This window comes from Photinus pyralis, unplaced genomic scaffold (assembly GCF_008802855.1).
Source record: "Photinus pyralis isolate 1611_PpyrPB1 unplaced genomic scaffold, Ppyr1.3 Ppyr1.4_LG2, whole genome shotgun sequence".
NCBI lineage: Eukaryota > Metazoa > Arthropoda > Insecta > Coleoptera > Lampyridae > Photinus > Photinus pyralis.
Window position 1 is genome coordinate 50,676,792 of NW_022170403.1, and position 25,714 is coordinate 50,702,505.

Consider the following 25,714-nt stretch of genomic DNA (forward strand, 5'->3'; position numbering starts at 1 on the left):
AAGGGGAGTAACCGCGTATTATTAATTTATTATTATATTATTATTTAGGATAGGGGGTACCAGGACCTTTCTTATATCAGTTATATCCTTAAGAATACGTGTACCAGTTTTCAAAGCGATCGTACGTCGTGCACATGACACCTGACATGACATGTACACCTTTCTGAAATTATTTTTTTTTATTTTGCCTTTATTGTTGAGTGGGCGGGGTTTCAGCCAAGGCTACTCTACCAACCCAACTCACTATACATTTACAAATATCCATGCCCGAACCCGGATTCGAACCAGGGACCCTTACATTTTTGCAAATTTATTTGTAAAAAGTAGCTTTTAATCTCACTTTGGCTGGCTGGCTGGCTGGCTGCAAATGTGGGCGCATAGAAGAACTCTTGTAGAAAGGCAACGGGTGTACGTGTATCTACAAGGCCGTGAAATTTGTCGACCTCAGGGACATGGCTACATGATGTGGGGTGGGTGTTTTTTTGTCCTAGGGGCGAAATTAACGACCTTTTGCGAGGCGCGCGCGCGCGTTTTCGAGAAGTACTCAACTTCGGGCGCCTTTTACCTTCCGTTGCGAACTCACGCGGTTTAACAATTTGTAAATCTCGAATCGCTGTCTCTCTTTCTCGTGTCGCCAATAGAAGCGAATTGCGGGTGAACGGGACGTCGGAAGTGGCTACCGTCAAAGGGAATGTGGTAGCCCCCGACCCGATTTTAACTTTAAAAGTGAATTGCGGGTGCACGCGGAAGTGGGAAACGGTTAGTGAATGTAGTAGCCTTCGACAAGATCTGTTATTGATGGTTGAGTCGAAAGTGGCTAATAGAATACTGATCTGCCACACAAAAATGCGCTGAAGTCCCTTCGATCTCACACGAGGACTTTGATAATTTTTTAAACCGAAATAGCTTAGTAAATTCGGGTTATAAGGTATAGTAGCAATTAGCATAATACCATTGAATAAAAATGTGGTTTTTATTCAATGATAGTACCTATAATATAATCAGTTATATTATGGTAGTAGCATGCTATATTTATCCATGTTTACTTTCTTGGTAGATGATTAATGGGTAGGAGGCGCTTTCCACATAAACATTTAAAAGCGGCCTGGCATAGGTACATTCAAAATCCTACGACACTCCACACTGCAGATATTTGCACTGAAAGCCAAAGCTTTGACATGGTTACTCTTTGGCTTTGACATCGCCAACAGATATGACCGTTTTCCATGATACGGTTTTTGAGATATTCACTCTCAAAGTTTTGATATCACCAATGAAGATATTTCTTCCAGATGTCCCAATCGCCCCTTGTGAATGCCGATAATTAAGAGCGCAAGCCTGTTGAGGGCCCAGAGCAAGAGAGGGATAACAAATAAATAAATAAATCACGATAAGAGGTAGAGGAGGAGGACTATAGTTGGTAGAAACATTGAGTAATTACGAAATTAATTTCTTTCGTTGAGACCTTTCATTAGAGTACCAGATCCTCTCCCCTCCCCTTTTTTTTGATAAGGGGTCAGAAGGACGGTAGTTGGTAGAAAACGGTTCCTTTCGTTGAGACCTTTAATTAGAATACTATGAAACATAAAATTCTTAAAAAAATGCGCTAAAAATTCAAAATTTACATCAGTGTTGCCCAATTATGGGTTAGCTCAAAGGTGGCTTCATTTTAAGATTCGGTTTAAAATTCATCGTCGTCTCTATAACATAATACCAGTATATATTATCTTTTAAGTTAGGTAAGGGAGATCTCCACGGGGAGGTTCGAAAAATGATACCATATACCTACCATGTTCATATATAATTGCATCGTTTATTTCATTTTTTTTGTCTCGCATAATACCAAGCCTTAGGTATCTGACCTATGTTCAAAATAGAAGCAGTAACTACTAGGACAAATCTATTAATTGTAGTAAGATCTGTTAACAATATGCTAATATTTACTAGCACGTGTTTCGTTGTATAACAGGCAAAGGAATCTTCGCTTTAGTCAATGATTTATTTAGAACATTTGTTAATAATGTACCATGAATAATATGTACTATTTAGTTCTATTACTTTTAAATTGAATGGCAAACGGCAAGGTTTTCATTTGGTACTACAATAAAAATGTCTTAATTTAACACTCTGCGGTTTATTACCTATCAAACTGTATACTTACTGACACTCTTAATATTTAGCTAACAATGGTTGAATGAATTGTTGGTAAACGGTCAATGTTCTTCTAACACTAAATTGATTTTAATCTAACTTTATAATTTTTATTCGCAAATTTATCATCCATATTAACAAGTTCGCTTGCTGCTTTAGAAATAAGTACCTAACGCATACACGATACTTCCAAATTTTTGTCAAAAATTGTAAAATTATCCAACTTTTACTGAACAAGCAGTAGCTCATCAGCGTAACCGTCACATTCACAATACGCAGGTGGGACAAAATTCCTCACCTTACTTGCGAGTGCGCGACTGTGTTACGTTTTCAGCCTAATTAAACTTTTAATATTCTTAATTAATCAAACAACTTGGACAAATTCCTATTCAAAAGCAATTTACACACCTCCTAGATGCTAAAAATAAGAAATTTAAAAATTAAACCACACCAAAGATTGGCATTACTCGACTAAATTTACCATGAAAGAAAAAATAAAATTACCTACCACTATATTCGGTACTTACCATTTATTAAAAAAATACGCAAATTCGACCTCTTCCGACTTCAGGAATATAAAATGACTTCTAGCAAAAATAATGATTTTTATATAAAAATCGCCACAACCGGCGTTGGAATTTTCTCTAATTGTCGGTTGAATTTCTCCTTTGGAAGGCAGCAGCAATTTGGAAAATTGAATAGTGGAACTCTCATATTGCCAGTTCTGTTGAGAATTAATTTCGAAAGAACGTAATTTGATCAGGAAAAAACCGTGCTTCAGACCTACTTCCGCAATTTATAAATGTCAAAAATGAACCCTTTCTTTAACAGGAGACGGAAGCTTGAATGAGTTGTCATTAACCTTGTTACCGGTAGCCGTTTTCTTCGTAAATTTGTTGCACTTTATATAAACAAATTAAGAATGCACAACTTTGATTAATAGATTAATAAATGTGTTTTTAACATAACATGCTGCTACAAATCTGGCGCAATGGAATGTTTTGCTCCTTGAACCCTAAACGCTTTCGTAGTAACAATTTGCTTAATCTTTAACACCTTAACTCAAATATGCACCGAATTGAAACAAAGGCTCGCTTCTGTTTTGTAATGTTCGTGCCTCGACTTTCCATATATTTAATTAATAACAGTATTTTACATGCTGCCTGGTCGCAGGTTGAACATCTTCTCCTTACGTCTAACTTAATTTTAAACTATCTAACCTACTCTTTACACACATACTTTCCTAGGACGCAATCATTCTGTCAGCATTCTTACCCAATATAATAGTACTTAATATTACCTACCGAAATTAGGTTGCAATATATACAGTGTGATTACCTTCACTTATACCTTACAGTTTTAATACAGAATTTAAAATTACAGCAGCTGTCCGTCTCTTTGACGCAATGCTCTTTCTGCATAAACCAGCCACGTATTATTCATCTAAGTACTTCTGCTAGCAGCTCGTAGCGAATTTAGTGGGTACCCACGTTCGTTAAACTTTTAAAAAATGGCGGCACTATTTCCGATTGAGAGGACAACCATTCTCCCACACACGGCGGTTATACGGCTTTCGGTTTGAACTTTTTAATAATAAAGTTTTACGCGATCTATTAAATCTTTCGCGTTCACAATATGCAACGAGGGTTGGGATAGAAAATTAATACGCGATCGAGAAAAGTTGCGCTCGATCGGCATAGAGTCTATTCGAAAATTTTAGTAAGATTCCGTTCTCCCAGCAGATTTTTACCTAAATACCTCGCCGAATAGAAATACGAAACGACCCCCTGAACGCAACCTTTGTTAAAAGCGTGACCGTGTAAACAATATAAATCCCGTTTTTTCGTCACGTGTTCAGTTTTTCGCAAAATGGAACGAAACTTTTGAGGTCTGTGCGATCTGTGGTATTTCGACTATTATCTGCTTTTTGGTCTTTGCGCTTTATTTCTCGATCCTGTTCTCTTTCATTAGCAAGCGGTACACGTATAACATCTCCGACACCCACAATTTTATAAATTTGACAAAACATCTTTAAAACCTAAAGCGACCAACAACAAAAACCAAACCAATCAGATTAATTTGTGATTAAGAATGGCTGATTTAATTGCTTGGGCCATTTTGTGAGTGTATAATAAACTAAAACCATGAGAAGGAACCCATAGGGAGAATAGATTTGTTGGGCATTTATTTTTGGGATCTCTAGTTCAGGTTCGAAATACGAGAAAATCATAAAATATATACTTTTGGATTTAAATTTTATTCGGACATCTTATTTTTGAGCGTTGAACTTCACGCTAGTTTCCCGCAAAATTTAAGGTTAAAAAAGTGAAAAAGACCGGAAGCGAATTAAAGTTCTCAAGTTAAATTTAAACGGGGCAAACGTGTTACGCCGTGGAAATTACATTATCGATCAAAGAAAAATTTAATGTGATGTGTCGTTGAACATACGCGGAAAATTATTATTGTAAACGTTAACTATAGATAATTTCGCCGTGAACAAACCAGAAGGGGTCGAACGTCTTACTTAAAATTTATGAGCGAACGTTTTTCACCATATCAAAAAAAATGAAAAAAATATTTTCGCCTTAAGACGAGGAATTATAGCACATTTTCCATGAATTGATCAGTAGGTACTTTCCAAAAGGTCATGTAACGATCTATTTATGTTTATAAGGAAAATAAGTGGTATAAATATTCTTATAAATAAAAAGCTTAGCAGTGCGCAATCTACGCATGCGCACACCTGAAGTGTAAAATATGCGATATGTAGGTATGTACCAGAAGAATCTTTGGTTAAAAAAATATCTACAAATGAGAAAGTTGGCATTGCTGTTTGCGCATGGGCACATTTGATTTTTACAATATGCTTGTGTTTATTAGAAGCATTTGTGGTCAAAATTTCAAAAAAATATCTCCATAAATAAGACAGTTGACATTCCGCATGCGCACTTCTGATTTTGACAATATGCTATATGTATGTCTTTACTAGAAGAACCTTTTGTTAAAATTTTGAAAAAATATCTCTATAAGTAAATAAGAAAGTTGACATTGTGCAGTTTGCGCACGCGCCTTTAATCGTTCAGATTTTTCTTAGCTGAGGTGCTAGAGCCATAAGCTACCTAATGCAAAAACAACGAACTAGATATCTTGAAAACTGTAGGAGTAGTTAAGGCCTCGGGCGGATGGACGGACGGATGAAGTGGCCATAATAACGCCTTCCAACATAAGTTGGAAAATGCGCTAAAAAGTAGGGTGACAATATTAATTAGTATTGGTGGCAAATAATTAGGGACTCATTCATAGTAAACGTTGTAGGTACCTAAATAGAGAAAAATGTCAAGTGTAACTTGAATATATTTCTTATCATGGTCAATATAGTTATTTTTTATGGTAATTTCGTATTTATTATCTGCAAGTAAACAACTTGAAAAAGAATACATACATGTGTAGAAAAATCATATCTAACAGATATAGGTAACAACAAAGTTACCTACCGTATGTGACAATTTCTGTGTTCTGTATTAAGTGTCCGGGCATTAGCCCCCAGGCATTAGAAGTCAGACAATAGGACACCGTCATTAGCCCGCAAGACAATAGACCGCAAAGGAAGTAGGCCGCAGACATTAGGACGCAGATATTGGGATGCGGGCATTGGGACGCGGACATTGGGACGCAGACACTAGGAGGCAGACATTGGGACGCGGGCATTGAGACCTTATATGCAAGTGCAATTTTTAGCGCATTTTTAAGAATTAAAAAAATGTGCTATTGTTTGCGTTTTGTCCGTCCGTCCGGACCCACTTCTGCCGTTTTGAATTACTTCTAGGGGAATGGTCCTAGAGTCCTGGAATTTTTTGCAGTAGGTAGCCTATACCTTGAAGGTGTGCCAGATGGCCATTAAATTTCGCTGTCTAAAAGGGCTCCCCCTCCACGAATTATTTCCTGACATGCTGTTTTTGAAAGTAAAACGTGCATAGCTTTTACATACGACAACCAATTGGTCTCAGATTTTGCATATGCAAGCTTTTAGTGGTGCCAAGTTAAACTTTAAGTGGAGAAGGGGGAGGGGGTAAACACATGTTCTACCCTTCATGGTAGTCTAATGAAAGGTCTCATCGAAATAAATTGGTTTGTACAAACTATAACTTTTCCGTGTGACTCTTTTTCGAGATCAGTGAACGACGGGGCTTGAGAGGGGGGGTTTAAAATAATATTATCTCTTATTGTGTTCTAATTAAAGGTCTCAAGTATGAAGTGGCAGTTACGAGTATTTAGTTTGAATTTTGCAAGTATTGCATTTGCTTATTTTTATTCATACGGGCCATTCTATAATATGCTGCGAAGCATCGAACAACATTGGAACTTCACCCCAACGAGCTCGTGACACCTCTCGCAGAAGATCTTCCGCCCAGACGCCTTAAGAAGAAATGGCCAAAAGATCTCGTAGATCAATAGCGGACTGACTCCACTGGGAGTCCCTCTACTCACGCCTGATAATAACACACAATAAGCTCATAGAATGTAATACTATTCTGATTGCTTATGGAATTTAATCAATACAAAAAAAATTTTAAAAAATTGTATTTGTTTTTGCAAGCTTACAGGAAGTTGAAGGGATTAGCATCTTTTGATTTGGCTTGGGATACACGGACCAAGTGGGGTCGTTGGATCAAGCCATATCTGACTAACGAATGCACAATTCCATTAGACCTCTGGTATCTACTAGACTGGTTCACTTTTATAAAAAAACAGAGCTTTAAAAGTTCTAGGGGCATTTCAGACAACATTTGGCCAGGATTGGGAATTAAAGAAAATCTTTTTTTTTAAACACGTTTTTTATTACTATTGCGGCTATCGATTTCGACCTTATCAGGTCATCTTCAGGCCGAGCGTCATTTGGTGAAGTGATGATGCATGTAATATTTTGACGATGTTATATATTATATTAGTTGTTAGGAATGAAAAATTAAGTGTAATAAAAGTGAGGTTGTGTATAAGTGAAGCTTCACCAAATGACGCTCGGCCTGAAGATGACCTGATAAGGTCGAAATCGATAGCCGCAATAGTAATAAAAAACGTGTTTAAAAAAGATTTTCTTTAATTCCCAATCCTCATCATACAACACGTTTAAAGAACGATGGAACAATACATCAATCGAACATTTGGCCAAATAGGCGATTTTTTACTAATTTGGACCTGCTGAACACGTATATCGATGTTGGCACCTCGAAATCTGTACCGGAAGCTCAGAATCCAACATGGCGACCAATTTCCGAAAATATCAATATTTTCACTCTTGCGAAGGATTTTTTAGATCTGAAAACTGATTATAATGTTATTTCTTACGCATGGCACGATAATAATAGTGGATAAATGTTTAAACAATGATTTCATAGTTTTTTTAACGTCAAAAGCGTAAAAGTGGAATCCTGTTTTAAATTTTTCATAGTGTTATGGCTACTGATTTAAATTACTTCACATCGCGTAATTATTAAATTATTTTTACATGCATTGTGTTCCTGTGCGTCGTGTGATAGATAACCGCGAAGTTCCATTATCGCAGATTTGGAAGAACTTCCTTTCTTTTGAAAAAAAAACAAAACAAATCTGATTGAGCTCTTGTTGCATCATCTTGAAGAGGCATCATTTGACGCAAATTGTCGTGTCTGCTACAGATACAGAATGATCTTACTTCTCAATTACATTTTTCTTACAACTTTAACCCTCCTGAACTAAACCATATGAAGACATAGCTTCTCACTAGCGGTATGGTGCCCACCGTGGACAACAAAGAAGAGTGCTTTCGAAACACTTGAAATGCATGCAAACTTGGAAATAGACGACAGCAGTGACGTGACATCACTTCCTGTGGCAGCTTCAAAGACCAGGATATTCGTTACTACTTCCTTTGAGAATTTCCGAAAGGAACCGTTTTCTACCAACTACTGCCCTTCTTTCTGTCTTCTTATCATAGTACGGGGTAGAGGGGAAGGGGGGGTGGAACTAATTTTATCCTTCATGGTACTCTAATGAAAGCATACCATAGCCCTCCTCCTCGACCTCTTGTCGTGATCGGGTATATTCCCGTATACCTCAAGAACGGATTGTCGGAAGAGGGTACCTACTCACAAAGGGCGATTGTGACGTCTGCAAGAAATATATCTATTGGTGATGTCAAAACAAAAGCTATTCCGGTTAAAAAAATGCGCTTTATTTGCACAAGAGTTGTGCACAACTTGTACTTGTTTAATGAGGTGACCAGTCCACCACGGAAATGGAAATGACATGTTCAAAGGTTTAACTTAGATCCACCTTCGATACATACATTTCACCTGAAGTATTTTTTGTTAATTTACTGGAAATTGACCGTCTGTGCTTTTCCTTCAATATTAAATCTTAACTTACGGCATTTGGTTTCGATCATTTGCTCCCTACAAGCCTACAAATGAATAGGTAGGTATACAGAAAACTGTACGGTGAGTTAGTACACCGATATCAAACAGAAAAGTCTCAAAAAGTCTGCCATATACCCAAATATGTTATTACTCCTAATATAGCCATGGGTTGCTATGCTTTTATCTGTTTCTTGATGTGCCAAAATTAAACGAGATGAGTTATTGGTGCCTATTATAGAAAATCTAAGACCATATGATAGGAAAAAAAATAATTTATTGTAAACATTATCTCATGCGTTCGTTTATTTGTGAATAGTGATTTCACATGAACCATTAATTGAGTTACCAACTGATTATTGAATTCTAAAGCCTAACTATACACAGTAATTAGCCAAATGCATTGCATTTTTCATTCAGTTCTATTCCGTAAATATTTAAATGAGTTTTGTTTAAAAGAAATATTAGCAGATGCAATTTTTGAAATAAAGTGTATTAATATCAATGTCTTTGACCTAATACTGTTTTAATAATATTAAGCTTAAGCTGGGAATCTCATCTAAATATTACATCATCTAGACCACATGCTATATTTCCGAGTCCATATATGAGTCAAAAAATTGAATGCCAAATTAAACAAGAAATCTTTACACAATTCTTTTTTACACTAATTTTTTTACGACCGTTAAAGTATTAAGTGTAAGCGCCATAGTAATATGATATCCGTAACGTTTTGTTGCAATTTTTTATATTGATAAGTTTAAATTTGTATTAATTGCTACATATTAAATGTGTTAAACATTAATAAAGTCAAACACTTGTTGTTTATATATAGATCGATGAAGTAACAAAACGTATATATAAATCTACCAGCACTTAAATTAGGAACACTCTTCAGTTGTTCTAATTATCCATAATCACGGGAATTTAATTTATTTAGCAGCGCGTTGGTAATTAAAGCACATAATAAAAATGCACTGATTTTCTATTGCATAAGTTATTAAGTACATTTTCAACACAACTCGTTACCATGCTAGTCCTTTACAAATCCTCTGGTGAGGAACGAATTGAAGTCTCCAATCGCGACGATTTGCATGTTTTAAAAACGGTGAAAAAAGATTTAAAATTAGTGGGTAGGATTGACCAACACAAAAAAAGATAAGTGCGATTAGTGGAAACAATTAAGGCCAAAAGAGGAGTTCAAATTTACCGCAGTATTTTCCATCAGCTATGGATTTTACAGTCTATACCCTTACCGTTAACTCTCTGTGAGATAAGAAAGATACCTACGTTTCAAACCCGAGGAGCGAAATAGTTATTTTTCTGAAACTACGTACCTACATCATAACGAATTTCGTAGATTTTCTCTATTTTCGTTGTTCTGCGAAGAATTGCAGTGGAATTTTTTTTTCAAATTTTCAAAAACTAATTTCAGTTTCGTGATTTTCATGTGCAAAAACCCCCAGATAATAAATTTCGTCGAAATCAGAATTTCCGTAATAAGAATTTTAAAAAATCCGAAAGGTACCCGAACACCTATTCAAAGACGTGCCATCAGTCTTTCTAACTCCTATGGTTGCTGAGAAAAAAATTAAAGAAGAAATGCAAATTTCACCACTTTTTTGGTGGTGGCTCCCAAACGAAACACGTTGGATCCTCGGTTTATTTGGAAAAAGTGCTTGTTTTGATCCCATCTACTATACCCACATTTTTTTTACCTATACATACTTAAATGTAACATCCGGTATAATGGAATTATTTGTCACTCTTAGGTTAAATGCTGCGACTAAAGGAGGTATAATAAGATGTTGGCACAAAGTATAATATGATGGTATGCCTCTTCATGGAGATTGGTATGTTCACTGTAAACAACGTCTGGTCATTCTAGGCCACGATTACGCCATGAAATTGGTTAAGCGCAATGGAGTTTAAATTGAGAGTGGTATATCGGCATGTTTTTGGTAATTCAATCGTTTTTACCTCTTCCCAAGCTTTAGCTAAAATTCCGATACTTATGTTTGAAAAAATATACACACCTCTAACATGTTACTTATCCAATTATCATATACCTACGCTAAATACAAAAAAGCAAAAAGTTGTTTTAGGCACGACTAAAGTAGACCTTTGAATATAATATTCAAAGGATAGACACAGTGGTACCTATTTCTATTACTATTAAAACAAAAATTTTATTCAAATAAGGTCATAAACGCGGAACCATTAGGTCTGCATTCAGTTTGTGTGTATATATTGCGCCAGATGTACCGAATTGTAACATTTAAATTTCGATAATGTGAATTTTTAACGATGTGATATCACAGTACATCATGACGCAAAAAGTAGCATACTTTAATGTCAAATTTTGCACATATTGTGCTTAAAGAATAAAATGAGTTTCTGATCTCGACCTGTTTGCAAATTAAATTTTAATTACACTTATTAGTATTACCTATAATTTTTATTTTGTATCATGCTTCCCAAACCACTTGACTGTTCTGGTCAAACGTCGATCTAACTCCTCATAATGAGACTTCCTTAACTTTTTAGCAGCACAATTATCATTTATCACGTTCATAAACATCTAGTACTTTGCGCTAAAAAGTAATCGTAAACGATTTACAAAAAGCGCCTTTCCACTTGCATTCATTTCCCATAAGATGCAACTTCAATTTCAGTTTGTAAGAACAATTTCGTTTCAATGCTTTCATAAATAAGAAAGTTGGCACTGTGCATGAGCAAACCTAAATTTTAAAACTAACGTTAGATTTTCCTTTGTTCCAAGTGGCTATGTATCAAATTTCATTTAAATGCTTCCATACATAAAAAATTACCTAGTACTGCGCATGCGCAAAACCAAATTTGGAAACTGGCGTTTGGTTTTCCTTTATTCCAAGAACCTATGTATCAAATTTCATTTAAATACTTTTATAAATAAAAAAGTTTTCAATTCGGTTGATAAATGGCCGAGATGCGAAAAGGGCAAAGTGATCGGGCATTTCTAAACAAAGTTATCGTTCGCACGGGCAGATAGCTGGGACAGACAGACAGAGAACGGAACAGACGGACAGACCAACAGACAGAAATACAAAATTATAAATGATCTCTAGGATCGTTAATAAACGGCAAAAGTGTACAATTATGGAACATGTAAAAAATGGTTTTTTGGTTTTTTACAATCACTTTTTTAGCAATAAACGCAGAAAAAATTCCTTTCTTGGAGCACGCCTCGACACCATAACGAACCAAATATAACGAGAAAAGTAGAACAATAGCTCTTAAGATAAAGAACTAGTAGCGTCTCAAAGAACGAGCGGGCGGACGGACGAACAGACGGACGGACTAAATGGCCACAATAGCGCATTTTTTTTATTTTTGTGGAAATGCCCTAAAAATGAACCCCTATTACCCGTGGCCGTGCAATAACTTCAGAACGACTTTACCGATTTAATTAATCTTTCCAATGTTCTGTAGAAGGTTCTTACGGAAAGAAAAACTAAAAAATTGCGCAGAACATTGGAAAATTTCAAAAAACTTAACAGGAGGAGGAAAGACTCCGCCTAAATAAGGCGATATCGAAGAGTTATGATACCAATCTTGTACAGTTTTGTGACGAACACTTCTGCAGAAGATATAGCTGTTCGCTGAGGGATATGGTACCCAGCGTGAACAGCAATTAAGGAATAGTGATTTTGAAAGACTTTAAATGTCGTCTGGCGCAGTGGAGGTGAAACTCGACTGCGGTAGCAAGGGTCCCTGGTTCGAATCCAGGTTCGAGAGATTTGTAAATGTGTAGTGGGTTGGGTTGATAGAGTAGCCTTGGCTGAAACCCCGCCCACTTAAAAATAAAAATAAAGATAAGCTTGGAAATTGACGCCAGCAATGACGTGACATCACTTTCTGTGAAAGCGGAAAAGAACGGAAGGTATTCGTTACTCCCTTTGGCCATTTCCTCTGAACATCATGGTCAGGAACAAAGACTCTCTTTATTAAAGTACCATATACCCACCTACCGAGGCCGTGTATAATTTATCAACTTTAGGGACGGGGCTATATATACAGTGGGGTCGGCGACATCGGGGTGCCATTCCTTTTGGGTCCTCTCCTGTTTCTCTTGTTCGTTAACGACTTACCAGACTTTGTGGATTCTAGTACTCCCTTGCTATTCGCAGATGACGTTAAGATCAGTCGTAAAATTACTAATGTAGGCGACTGTCTACAGTTACAATCAGATTTAAATGCAGTAGCAAATTGGGTAAAAATTAACGATTTGTCCTTAAACAAGTGTAAAATCATAAGGTTCTCAAGGAAGAAGACGGACTATAATTTTTCTTATAAGTTGCATGGGGAGCGTCTGGCGAGTGTCAGTTGTCAAAAAGACCTGGGAGTGATTTTCGATAACAGGTTAAACTTTACTGTGCATATAAACGATCTTATCAAAAAGGCACACGGCACCTTGGGCTTCATTCTTAGATCCACATCAAATTTTAAATCGTTAAATTCCTATAAAATTCTGTACAATTCCCTGTTTATACCTCCGCATCTATCATCTGGTCACCGCATACACAGAAATATAGTCATGCTATAGAACGAATACAAAATAAATTTTTTCTATTTCGGTGTCACAATGATGATTTTGTACAACTGCTTTCGGCCGAAAACAGTTGTACAAAGACAGTGATTATAGTCGTTTTTTGGTAACTCATCTCTTAAGTTGGCAGTTACTAGTTAGTACAAGTAGGTACTTCGTTGGGTACTTCCATGTTTGAACTTCAAAATGTCACCCTTACTACGCTGCCAACCCAAAACTTAACGGCATAAAAAGTGTTCCCAACATAAAACATGTTCTAATGTTCCCTATAGTTTCTGATAATGATCTTTTTAATTAAATTAAAGCACCGAAATAGAAAAAATAGTATGAAAAACGCGTGTTACAATGCTTTATTGTAATACTCCTATCTTGCGGACACTCGTGGCTACGCTTCGCGTCGCCACTCGTACCACAAGATAGTCTTATTACAATAGGTCGCATTGTAACACTTGTCTTTCAATATATGAATATACTATATTCGCTGCTTACGCTACAGAATCACGTCAGTATATCCTCGCTTTCATCACTACGTTGTGATTTAGAAGTTCGTCGACGAAATTCGGCAATAATATTTCTTTATAAATTGGTTAACGGGCAAATAGAGTCTCCATATTTGTTGTCATTAATTAATTTTTATACTTCAGATCATAGAACTAGGCCAAAATCAATTCTATTTAAAGTTCCCATATGCAGATCTAATACTTTCCGTAACTCTCCTGCTGTTAATCGCATGATGAGATTATGCAACGATCTAACTCCTGAGCTGCGGCTATTTGGTGTGCCCTTATCACAATTGAAACAACATTTAAATAACATCTAGAAATTGTCAACATAATATTACAAATCAGTAAGTTAGCGTAGGTGAATTTTATTTTATTTTAATTTTATTTTATTTTTATTATTGTTATTATTATCTTTTCTGTAAACTACAAATTGGTCTGCAGAACAGTTATTGGGCATTGCCTGTTGTTCTGCAAAGTTTTTTGAATAAATAAATAAATAAATTCCTGATCGTGTTATACTATAATCTGGAGATATTTTTTCCTATCTTCTACAGTTTTGGTTTTCAAATTGATAATGAAATAGTATATTGAAAGACAAGTGTTACAATGCGACCTTGTAATACGACTATCTTGTGGCACGAGTGGCGTAGCGAAGCGGAGCCACGAGTGTCCACAAGATAGGAGTATTACAATAAAGCATTGTAACACGCGTTTTTCATACTATTTTTTCTATTTCGGTGGTTTAATTTAATTTAAAAAATCATTATCAGAAACTATAGGGAACATTAGAACTAACATGTTTTATGTTGGGAACACTTTTTATGCCGTTAAGTTTTAGGTTGGCAGCGTAGTAAGACTGACATTTTGAAGTTCAAACATGGAAGTACCCAACGAAGTACCTACTTGTACTAACTAGTAACTGCCAACTTAAGAGATGAGTTACCAAAAAAAAAACGACTATAATCACTGTCTTTGTACAACTGTTTTCGGCCGAAAACAGTTGTACAAAATCATCATTGTGACACCGAAATAGAAAAAATCTTGTAAACGCCCACAACCTCTGCGTGCGTGGCGGAATTTTGTTTTTTTTCCTAGGTGCGAAATTCAACCTCCTTTTGCAAGGCGCGCTTCTTCGAGGGGTGACCGACTTTGGGCGCCTAAAAGTTTCTTAGAGCCGACAAGATCTTACTGATGGTGGAGTCAAACGTTCAAACCCGAATTTCGGGTAAACAGGATATCAGAGGAGGGTACTGTCAAAGGGAATGGAGTAAGAAGCCCCGACGAGATCTTACATCAGAAGGTGGAATCAACGCGAAACACGGGACTTTGGAAGCCGGTACCGATAAAGGAAATGTAGCCTTCGACCAGATCTTATGGATTGTGGAGTCAAAACTGGCTAATAGAATGCCGATCTGCCACACAAAAATGCGCTGAAGTCCCTTCGATGATACGCGGGGACTTTGATAATTGTTTATAAATGTGAACCGGTCTATTATGCTGTTGTACTTCTTTACAAATTAGAACTTCCATCTAACAATGTATAATTTTGATCTGGGCTTTGAATATAAAATATAGGATCTGAGTTAGTAGATTCGCGAAGAATAAGTAATACCATAGTGTAATGGGGCCCCTTCACGTGCATTCCGGGAACGACGCGCCATCGGTTTTGGAACAAAGCGTGGTGTGCCAACTTCTGGCGCGTTGTGCAGTGAATAAACTACACATTCGCGCCATTTCATTCATTCCAGTGTGGTACTGTCGACAACAAGATGAGTTTGGTAAAAAAAATGGCAAATTGCAGCTGTAATTCTTCACAAATATATGATGGATGACGTAAATGAAGAGCCCAAGAAGAGGAGGAAGAAGTTCAACTTCAAGACATAGTATTTGAAGAGACAGAAATTTGGCAATTTGATTTTATTACAAGAAATTAATAATACCAATCCAGTGGATTACCACATGTCACACCGCACAGCACACACAAACAAACCTACAGGAGTTTTGCTAATGTAGTCTATCCTTTTTCCTCTCCAATGTTTAACAGCGCATCCTCTTCTAGCGGCGCGAAACGAAACTACACGCTCGCATTTGGCGCGCAAAGGGTCTCGCGCCACGCCAGGAATTCAAACATGTTTGATTCCATCGTTCCACGCCAGGCGCGTATCATTCATGGCGCGAGGATGAACTACACGCACAGTTTTGGATTGACGTCACTCCAAAACTTACGGAGCGTCGTTCCGGGAATGCACGTGAAGGGGCCCTTTAAGTATGTAAAATCTAAATTTAGAATTGTAGATTTGTTATGTTGTATTGCCGGCGAATACGCAACCAATCATACAACAGAGCGACAATTTAAAATATCAGCGTCGTACCGATTAAAATGTCCCTCCAAAGATCAACCAGTAAGCGGAACTTCTTTATTAAGCGGCAGGCAAAGCGATGCAAGCTTTATAGGGGAGTCAATGGTGTCCGTCTGTCCGTCCGTGAACACGATAACTGTCAAACGCTTGGACCGATATGGTTCAAACTTTGCACAGTTAATCTATAGGCCAAATGTAATAAGCCTATTGAAAATGGGTCAAATCCAAAGACCCCGTGGGGTCACACTTCTGTGTCCCTGCCAAACACTTGGACCTATTTGGTTGAAAGTTTGCACAGTAGATATACCGACGTGCTCTGTCGGTTTTTTAGATGCTCTTTAGGGGTTTATTTACATTGAACCAGTCAACCGGAACTTCTTCATTCGGGAATTTCATTCATCTGACAGCTAGGTACTCTCACACTAAAGGCCGTCGCGCACATACGCGCGGCGCGGCATAGGCTTTAAACAGTCACTTGAGCGAAGTGCTGCGTGGCGTACCTATTGAAATCAATTTGAGCGGAAAGGGTACCACGTAATTTTGTTAAACAAATAGTTCAATTATGACGAAAATAAGCGGAGTCGATCTAATGATGTTCCTCTTGGCGTCTATTGTGTGAAACCAAAATCTATTGCCTACTGCCTACTCTACCCACCATTTAGTTCACCGCGAGATCGGTGAAACAAAAACCCACATACGTCTTAGCAGAAAAGTTAGGTGTTAGAACGACAACGATATATAACCTCAGAGCGCTAATCCGTTATTGAAATTCATTCATTTTAGGAACTATATCCCATTTAACGAAGAATTCGTAGATTTCGAAAAAGTGTATCGCAGTCACGAATAATAAAATTATGAAATTAATCCAGACCATTGTACTGCGCCAATTACGGTTACTAGAATTCATGGTCTATCGAAAAATCAAAATCTAGAATGCTAAATGCTTGATGATGATGTCATTAGGCGCTTATCAAAAGTAATAATTGTATACACCTCGTACGTGTTTTGAATATCAAACAACGCGCCCTCTACAAGATTTATTGTAAAGCAAACAAATTACTTGACTGATTTCTCTTTCTCTGTTGTTATGAATGACCAATGCGATAGACTGTACCTTCGCTCCTTTTTTCTTTCATTAGCGTAGTTCGGTGAGTTCAGTCAGCTGTCCGTTTGGAAAGTTGGTGAGATGGCTGCTGGTTGTTGTGGGTCAAAGAAACAGAAATTAAATAATTCCACAATTAGCGTACCGTCATGTAATGGTACTTCGATAACTACAAACGGATCTTTGAACGGCATGGTTGCTTTACCAGAAATGTGTTTCTTTTGTTTTGATGTGTTATACTGTCATCTTTATAACCTCGACCCACCAAAGACACCTTCTTTCAGTAATGAGGCCTAGTAAGTAAAAGGATCTACCATTTAAGTTGATTTTTAACAAATTTAAGCAGACTTTCTTTGAAAATTTAAAGGTCATTCAACTTCTTTGTTTAGCAATCATACTGTGTATATGACCTTGTTTTAATATACCTTTTGTTGTAGTCCTTTATTTGTCACTTGGAAAATTGGCAAAGATAAACGATTACGAGGATGTATAGGAACATTTAACGCGATGAATCTGCAATCGGGCCTGCGGGAGTATGCAATTACAAGTGCTTTTAAGGATTCTCGTTTCAACCCAATCACACGAGATGAATTCACCAAGTTAAGTGTCTCGGTATCGATACTTAGGCACTTTGAAGATGGTAACGATTATCTTGATTGGGAAGTGGGTGTCCATGGAATACGTATCGAATTTGTTAATGAGAAGGGTAACAAACGAACTGCCACATATTTACCTGAGGTTGCTACAGAGCAAGGTAATTGTATAATTTTTCGCGTTTCAATAAAATTTGTTCTTTGGCATATATTTTGGTGATTTATTTTAATATAATTGTCCGAGGTATGAGAGAATATTTGAAAAACTGCCAAGGTTACCTGCTAGTCGCTAGATCACATGTGTTCCTTTGTCTGTAAATTTGACTCGAGTTGTTGGGGAAACCGTTTACTATAAATCTTTACATTTATTGTGCCTTATTTCAAAGTAATGGGCTTTATTTCGAAATAATGCCATTACAATACTGGTAAAGGTAATGTAAAAGTAATACCTGAAATGTGCAAAGGTAATCAAGTAATGTCAATAAATACAGTTGTCCATTACAAGAGAGATGGACATGAAGACATAATGAATATACACTATTGGACAAAAGCAGAGCAAGAAAACATTTTTTTTTGTAATAAACATTATAACATGTTTGTTATGGTCTAAATTGATTTTTTGTGCACAGATACGAAATAGAAGAGAGAGAGTTAAATACCTTAAGGTGCATAATTGCAGTTTATACCGCATTGTAAATTAGCGAAGATTTATCACGCGAAAGTAAAATGGTTTCAGCTTAAAAACCGAATATAATATTGTAGATTTGTGTTGGTGAAAATATCTGGACAAAAAAAGATGACATTTAAAAGTATTTAACAGTAGTAAAGACTATAATAAAAAGTGACAAGACCTAAGTGCAAAATAATAATAATAAATTGGACATTTCATTAGCAACACACATAATAATTTTAATTTTTGATCCAAAATAGATGCTCCTCTAAAAATGTCAATAAAGTAAGATAAAACTTAAGAAAATTCAAGTAACCCGAAGAATTTAGAAAACTGAAAGAAAACTCCCTTAATTCTTCCATGCGTAAAAGGCATCACTAATGTTACAGCTTGAAACTTTCCTAGATCTCTTTTCTGGCTCATTTTTAAACATCAGTTCTTCTACACCAATTACTAAGAAACCCAAAGAGGAAGTTCAAAATGAAGATCATGGCGTTTATGAAATTTCTTGTACTCAATGTTCTAAATCCTACATTGAACAAACGAAAAGAAAATCACACATACTGGAAAACAAACAGCATAATTGAACACCCATTGAAATTAAAAAACGACCAAATTGTCTTAATAAACAAGAGGACATATTAATATTGTTATTTATAATCGATAGGCTATTTCATTTATATGTAGATTGTCATTATAAACAAAGGGGAAAGAGTGTTATATTTATGCAGAAGTAATATGTTTAATAATTATTTTTTATTATACGTACATCAGAATCGCCATTTAAAAACGGGATTAAATCATGCTGAGCTTTAAAAGTATATGACGTACCTATGAAACTGTCATCTGGGACTTAAAATAAAAAATCTTAGCTTGCTTTCTGTAAATGCAATAAATTTCTTTGGGTTGTCCCTATCCCTTGTTTGAAGATTTTACAAACGCACGTAATTTAGGGCGTACTTCCAAAACTGTTCCATTTTTTATTCGCATAATTTTTATGAAGTTTCGAATGAATACCAGCGGATAGCGGATTTATCCGTCACCAACAACTTTTCATATTCTTTGTAATAGCCTTTACTGGATTTTGTAGGTGCCGACTTTTCTTCTGCTTCTGCATACCTTTTTCAACCGGAGTCATTTTATTTATAAAGACGGTGACTTTTATAATCAAACTTCCAAGTGATTGTATGCAATTGTTATACAGGGTGACTTTACATCAAAGTTGCATTTTTTTAAATAGAGCCTCCTGTATATTATTGTATATTTCGATTCCTTGGTGTAACTTTATGTATTACACTTGATATCTAAAATGAGTCGTTTAGCCGCAAGTCGTCAATTTTCAAAAAGTAGATGTCCAAAAAAAAATTGAATATCGCAGTTATCATAAAACTTAGAAGGCCGTGACTTTGCAGTGTTGCTAACACGGTCGTATACACAGGTCTGAAAGCTGTTGTTTGAGACCAGTCTCTTACGTTTTGTCAAAATCGTAGTCCCTCGCTCAGCTACCAGGTGGCGCATGGATCGAAGTATGTTGTCTGTATTAGACGCGAACTCGGGTTCGAATTTGACGCGTGCTTTTTTTTTACTATAGTTTCATTGACCTTATGCGACCACTTTTAAATCCCACAACTTTTGTGTCCTGACAACATACTTCGATCCATGCTCCACCTGGTAGCTGAGCGAGGGACTACGATTTTGACAACACGTAAGAGACTGGTCTCAGACAACAGTTTTCAGACCTGTGTATACGACCGTGTTAGTAACACTGCAGAGTCACGGCCTACTAAGTTTTGTGATAACTGCGATATTCAATTTTCTTTTTAGACATGTACTTTTTGAAAATTGACGAATTGCGGCTATACGACTCATTTTTGATATCAAGTGTAATACATAAAGTTACACTAAAATTTCCCAAAGAATCGAAATATACAGGGGGCTGGCTCTATTTAAAAAAATGCAACGTTTTAAATAAGCATAAGAGACAGTCAAACATTAATTTTTATTGAAATGTTGCGTATTTTGCAGCGGCAAGCGTTTATTGGTCATTAGTACACACTAGGTACGTGATTTACTGTTAGTTAAAATCGCGAATAACCTATACCCATCACTTTACAATTTCATAGTTTTTAATTTGATGGTTGGTAAGAGTGGAAACATTTGATTTGACGGTTGTTGTCATTACTGCTCTTATTTACTTTTATAATTAATTAATTTCTCTATATTTTTTCGTGTTTTTTTTCATATTTTAATAGTTATTCTGCTATTCTGGTCGAAGACGAATCCAACAAACCAAAGATGATCAAAATAGGTCCAGCCGTTAATAAGTGGTGTAACCTACACGACAGATAGATTGTTGAATTACAAAAAATATGTAAAAGGTAAATATATCCTGAGAAAGCTATTCAATTCCTACTTTTGATGCATTAAAAAAACCATTTAAAAAAATCAAGTTATCTTTGATTGAAATTTTTGAAAATTGACAAAGTGATTTCTTTTAGCACAAAAAAAGTTTAACTTTGACCGTTCGGCGTATGTTGGTACATTTCATGATAGTAACACTGCAAGAGTCACTGCCTTCTAAGTTTTATGATACTTAACTGTGATACTCAATTTTTACCCTTCATCTACTTTTTGAAAAATGTGAGTAATTGCGGCTAAACGAGTCATTTTAAATATCATGTGTAACACTGTACATACAATCACACTAAAATTCATTAAGGAATCGAAATATGTAATAATATAAAGGGGGTTCTGAACAAAATGCAACTTTAATTAAACCACCCTGTATAACAATTGCAATATCGTTGAGAATATTTTTAGGTTGTAGCCTTAAGAATCCTTCAACAGTGAATCTTAAATATGTGCGTTTCACTCCACTCAACCTCCATTCACGTTCTAATCGTCGATCCTCTATTTAGTATACAGGGTGTCTTAAATTGAGTAGGATAACATGACTATCTTTGTTATTATTATACTTACAGATTCGGTTAAATTAGCAAAGTTGTGTAGCTTTTGATGCTGATGGGTATTCCGATGGCGATATTTTGGAAAAAATAATTCGTTTCGTAGATAATTGGAAAAAAATTAAAAACGCCATTTTTAAAAAGTTCAAATATTTTACTAACAAAGGTGTATACACAAAATTTTCAAAATGGCTGTTTTCGAGATATTGACATCAACTTCCTTATTTTAAAGGGACCCCATTATTGGATTTTTACGTCACTCGATAGAGAAAAAAATTATAAAACCAGTGATACTAAACACTTAGTATTTCATTTGGGAATGAAACTTTGAGATTTTTGTCTCAAAGTTTACAATGTATTTCTTATGGAAATAATACCATGGCTGATTATGATTGAAACCAAATTCGTTCGTTTACGAGTATTGTCTCGCATAGTCACCATCGATATGGCAATGGAATTATTGCCATAAGGTATACATACATTATAATAATAACAAAGATAGCCATGTTATCCTACTCAATTTAAGTCACCCTGTATGTATAGGCAATTCATATGTATTGCAGCAAGTGGTTTCTAACAGCACGTGTCATAAGAGTGGTAACGTTGAGATACAGTGTAGGTTTAAATGGGAGCAAATGTCAAATTTAGTTTATATTTTCACTAGCTTAAACGGTCGGAAGTGGGCGGCTCCTCTTAGAACCTTCTATGGGCCCTTTTTTTTGTAGAATCTAAATCTGTAATTAGAATGGCCATAACACGCTAGATATAGAGACTACTGTTTTCTTAATTCTTATGGGCGCCACATTGGATTTTTTACGGAATGAGAGGTGAAAAAACAAGATCTAATTATCCGTGGATGTTTTGTTGAAAAATGAATATACAAGTAAAACATTTGATTTAAAATTTTTTCTTGTAAATTTATATACAAGTATACAGTGCGTTTGAGAAAAGAGGGTCACCTCAATATCTTTTTTATTTGGCGAAATACGAAAAATTTGTGAAATATAATTTTATATGTGACATTACGATCTATGTAATCGCATATTCAAACTTCCGTTATCACTTCTGGTTACATTTGACAAATTTTCGTATCTCGCCAAATGAAAGAGGTATTGAGGTGACCCTCTTATCTCAAACGCACTATATACTTTTACATAAATTTCCAACAAAATATTTAAAATCAAATGTTTTACTTTACTTATATTTATTTCTCAACAATCTAAGGGTTTTCCAACTGCAACAATTGACTGAATAACAACATTGGTTGGAAATGCATTCATGTGTTCGCCCCGCACATGCGCAAATCAAGTTTAGGCCTGCGGAACTTTTTTTAGGTTAGCGAATCTCTATTGAGATATGATCTTATGATTTTTTCCTTTTCAGGTCAAGAATGCATTTCTCATGATTGTTACTTGTCAGATACTCATTTAATAACCAATTTATAATATTCTGTAGTCTATTATTAATTATTACGGTTGGAGTTTCATCACATCCAATGCAAGCAGTAATCAAATATATCGAAGTATTTAGTTATTAAGTGTGCGCTCTGAAAGTATAGTTGCAAATTTACAATATCTAGTTTCGAACTTGGTTCAACTTTATTAATGTTAGAAAATAAGTAAATTATAATTAAAATCATTGCAACAATGCCTTCTAATATATTTTTTTTATTTTCGCAAGGTTGGGATCAAGTTCAGACAATAGACTCTTTGCTTCGTAAAGGCGGTTATAAAGCTGTAATTTCCAATGAACTCCGTCGTAGTATAAAATTGACTCGTTATCAAAGTGAAAAAATTACAGTGAGTTACCAAGACTATATGAACCATTGGAACAATCAGCGTTGCTAGCAGTTAATGTGGGGGCGTGGCATCCCCACGCCTCCACAGACAACTCCACTCTATCCACATACGATGCCACTATATCGATCACCGACAGTAGTTATGGTACAACCTCCATTACCTCTTCCCTCCTATTCAGGACCGAATTTTGTGCAACCGCCTTTCGTATTACCGACCATGCCTACTGGTAACTCTGTATGGTGGGATCATTACCCTGGACCATCCGGCCAACAAGACTTCGTAATGCTACCCTCGCCAGAATCGGATAGAAATGGTTATCAATCACCACCTTTTCGAAAGCGAAAGTGACACAAAAACAGTTAAATTTAATTCTGATAAAACTTTTATTACATGCCAATCATGTGCCCTCAATTAACGTTTTTTAACACCAAAGGTTTTCAAATTTCTTAGGACGTGAACTGTTTGACGATATAACGTATGAAGTATCAGTTATTGAATTCGCTATCACATCTGTGCCTGACCATCGCACTCGGCGCTGCTTTAGATAAATGCCAAACGACCTTTTTGGTTTAGATAATTTTATTCCATCTAAGATTATGTTTAGGTTTTATCTTTTTTGTATTCATCCTGTTTTTTTTATTCGATTAAGTTTAACATCAAGTATGTTGACAAATCCAAACATTGAAAAAAGTACAACCTCTTGAATTTTATTTTTGAATTACACCCTACACGAATAAGCACAATCAATTCAATATGTACAGAGAAACTTAGTTTTATATACATACAGTAAATTAATGTAGGATATGAATATTTTTTTTATTAAAAACTCGTAAAAATTCACTTAGAGTAAGGAGTATGAATTTTAGTTTAATTTTTCAAGTACATAGGTATACAAGAATCGTGCATATGTATGTTAAATAATCGCAAGATTGGATACTTACTAACACAGATAGTGTTTAATTTTTTAGTTCAATTTTTTGGTGTATGGTATATCTCTGAGAATTATTACCTTTCACTTATTGATAATTTTCTTCCAAAAATATTGAACTGCTGATGCTTAAAACGACTCCTCACACTAATGCAAAAGGTATCAATTATTAGCGGAGATATATTGAATGAAGGTTTATTAAATAGATCGCAAATGCTAATTCAATTCAATATTTTTTGAACATATCAATATTAGAACTTTATTAATTTTGGTGTTTTGAATTTGTGCAACTAATACCGTCGCTTTTTCGATCTATTGAAATGCTTATTATATCGTATGATTACTGCTTGTGAAAGTTTAATGTAGGCCCTGGAAAAGAAATGTAGTCAGCTAGTCTACTAGAATATTTCAAATTCTCCTGTTCATTAATTTAGTGAATTGTGATTTCCAAAAGCAGTTTCTTGTGATACATTCTACGCAAAATAACATTAATCGAAAACACTAAAGAAACATGCATTTATTTGGCCCTTATTAATAATTAGTGCAAGCCTGTTTGATTACCAATTATATACATCATTACTTCATCCATATTCCAATTGAATAAATGAATGACAAAAGGTCAAGTATAAGCTTGTATTAAGCACTGCTTAAGAAACCAAGCAGTTGTATGTAACAATAGCCTATTTTAAGAATATTTTGTGCACCACGTTAATTAGTTGTAATCAAGTGTTACGAATAAAATGTCTGTATGTGTAGTCTAATTTAGTTTGAAAGATTTGTAATTAGTTACAGGATTGTTTCGTTGATCGATTTTAACACTTGTGCTCAATTTACTTGACCTTCTTTATGGTAGCTGCTTATATGGTTTTTGTTTGTTAATCATCTGGGAAAGTCTGTACGTTAGCAAAAGTGTTAAAATACATTTTTTCTTAGAAAATTACTTAACAGTAAATGATTACGAATGACGCCATCTATAATGCGATGGTACAAAAAAAACTTAATCGTCACTGCCATTTTTGTCATCTATAGTCTAGAATCATTCATAATGATGCTCAAAAAGCATTTGATTATATGAACATAATTATTTGTTCCTTGATCTCGTTGTTGCACCCACTTTATTATATCTCCTCCAATGTGTTAATCATTTAATTACAAATTTGACTATACCAAATTGCAGCTGTGATGGGGTGTGAACAACTATTGTTTAAATTCAACTGTAAGTGACATAACAATATGCTGAAATAAAATTGTTTTGATTTTATTTCGGTACGTAAGTTTCATAATGTATCTCTTCAGGAATTTGAGGCTTTTGCCACAATGTCACTGCTTACATCCAGCATGAATTTATATCTTAACATATCCACAGCTTGTATAGATATTTTGAATAAAAATACAATAGAAATGTTAAATTGTGCATAAAATAAGATTCCAAAGTCAAATTGTGCCTATTGCTGGATTGCATTAAGCAGACAGATTGCCGTTAATGTTAGAGTAACATTTAACATTCTTTTAATTTGACGGAATAATTGTTAGACTTTAATATGTGTGTTGTAGTGGGGTTCCAGTTAATAAATTACATTTTTTGAAAAACCTGTCGTATTCTTTGGTGTGTTGCTAGAGTTGCAGAAATTAAGGCCATCTACCTACTAGCAATCCCTCTGTGTA

The 25,714-nt window shown here is 35.5% G+C and overlaps 1 protein-coding gene across 1 annotated transcript; it reads left to right on the forward strand.

Annotated features, from left to right (window-relative positions):
• Positions 1 to 17,088: 17,088 nt before the first annotated feature.
• LOC116163448 (AMME syndrome candidate gene 1 protein-like) lies at positions 17,089 to 25,639 on the forward strand. The gene is made up of 3 exons (XM_031477363.1): positions 17,089 to 17,392; positions 17,534 to 17,850; positions 23,003 to 25,639. Exons 1-3 carry the CDS (start codon positions 17,181 to 17,183, stop codon positions 23,167 to 23,169), a joined length of 696 nt encoding a protein of 231 aa, XP_031333223.1. The 5' UTR covers positions 17,089 to 17,180; the 3' UTR covers positions 23,170 to 25,639.
• The last annotated feature ends 75 nt before the right edge of the window (positions 25,640 to 25,714 follow it).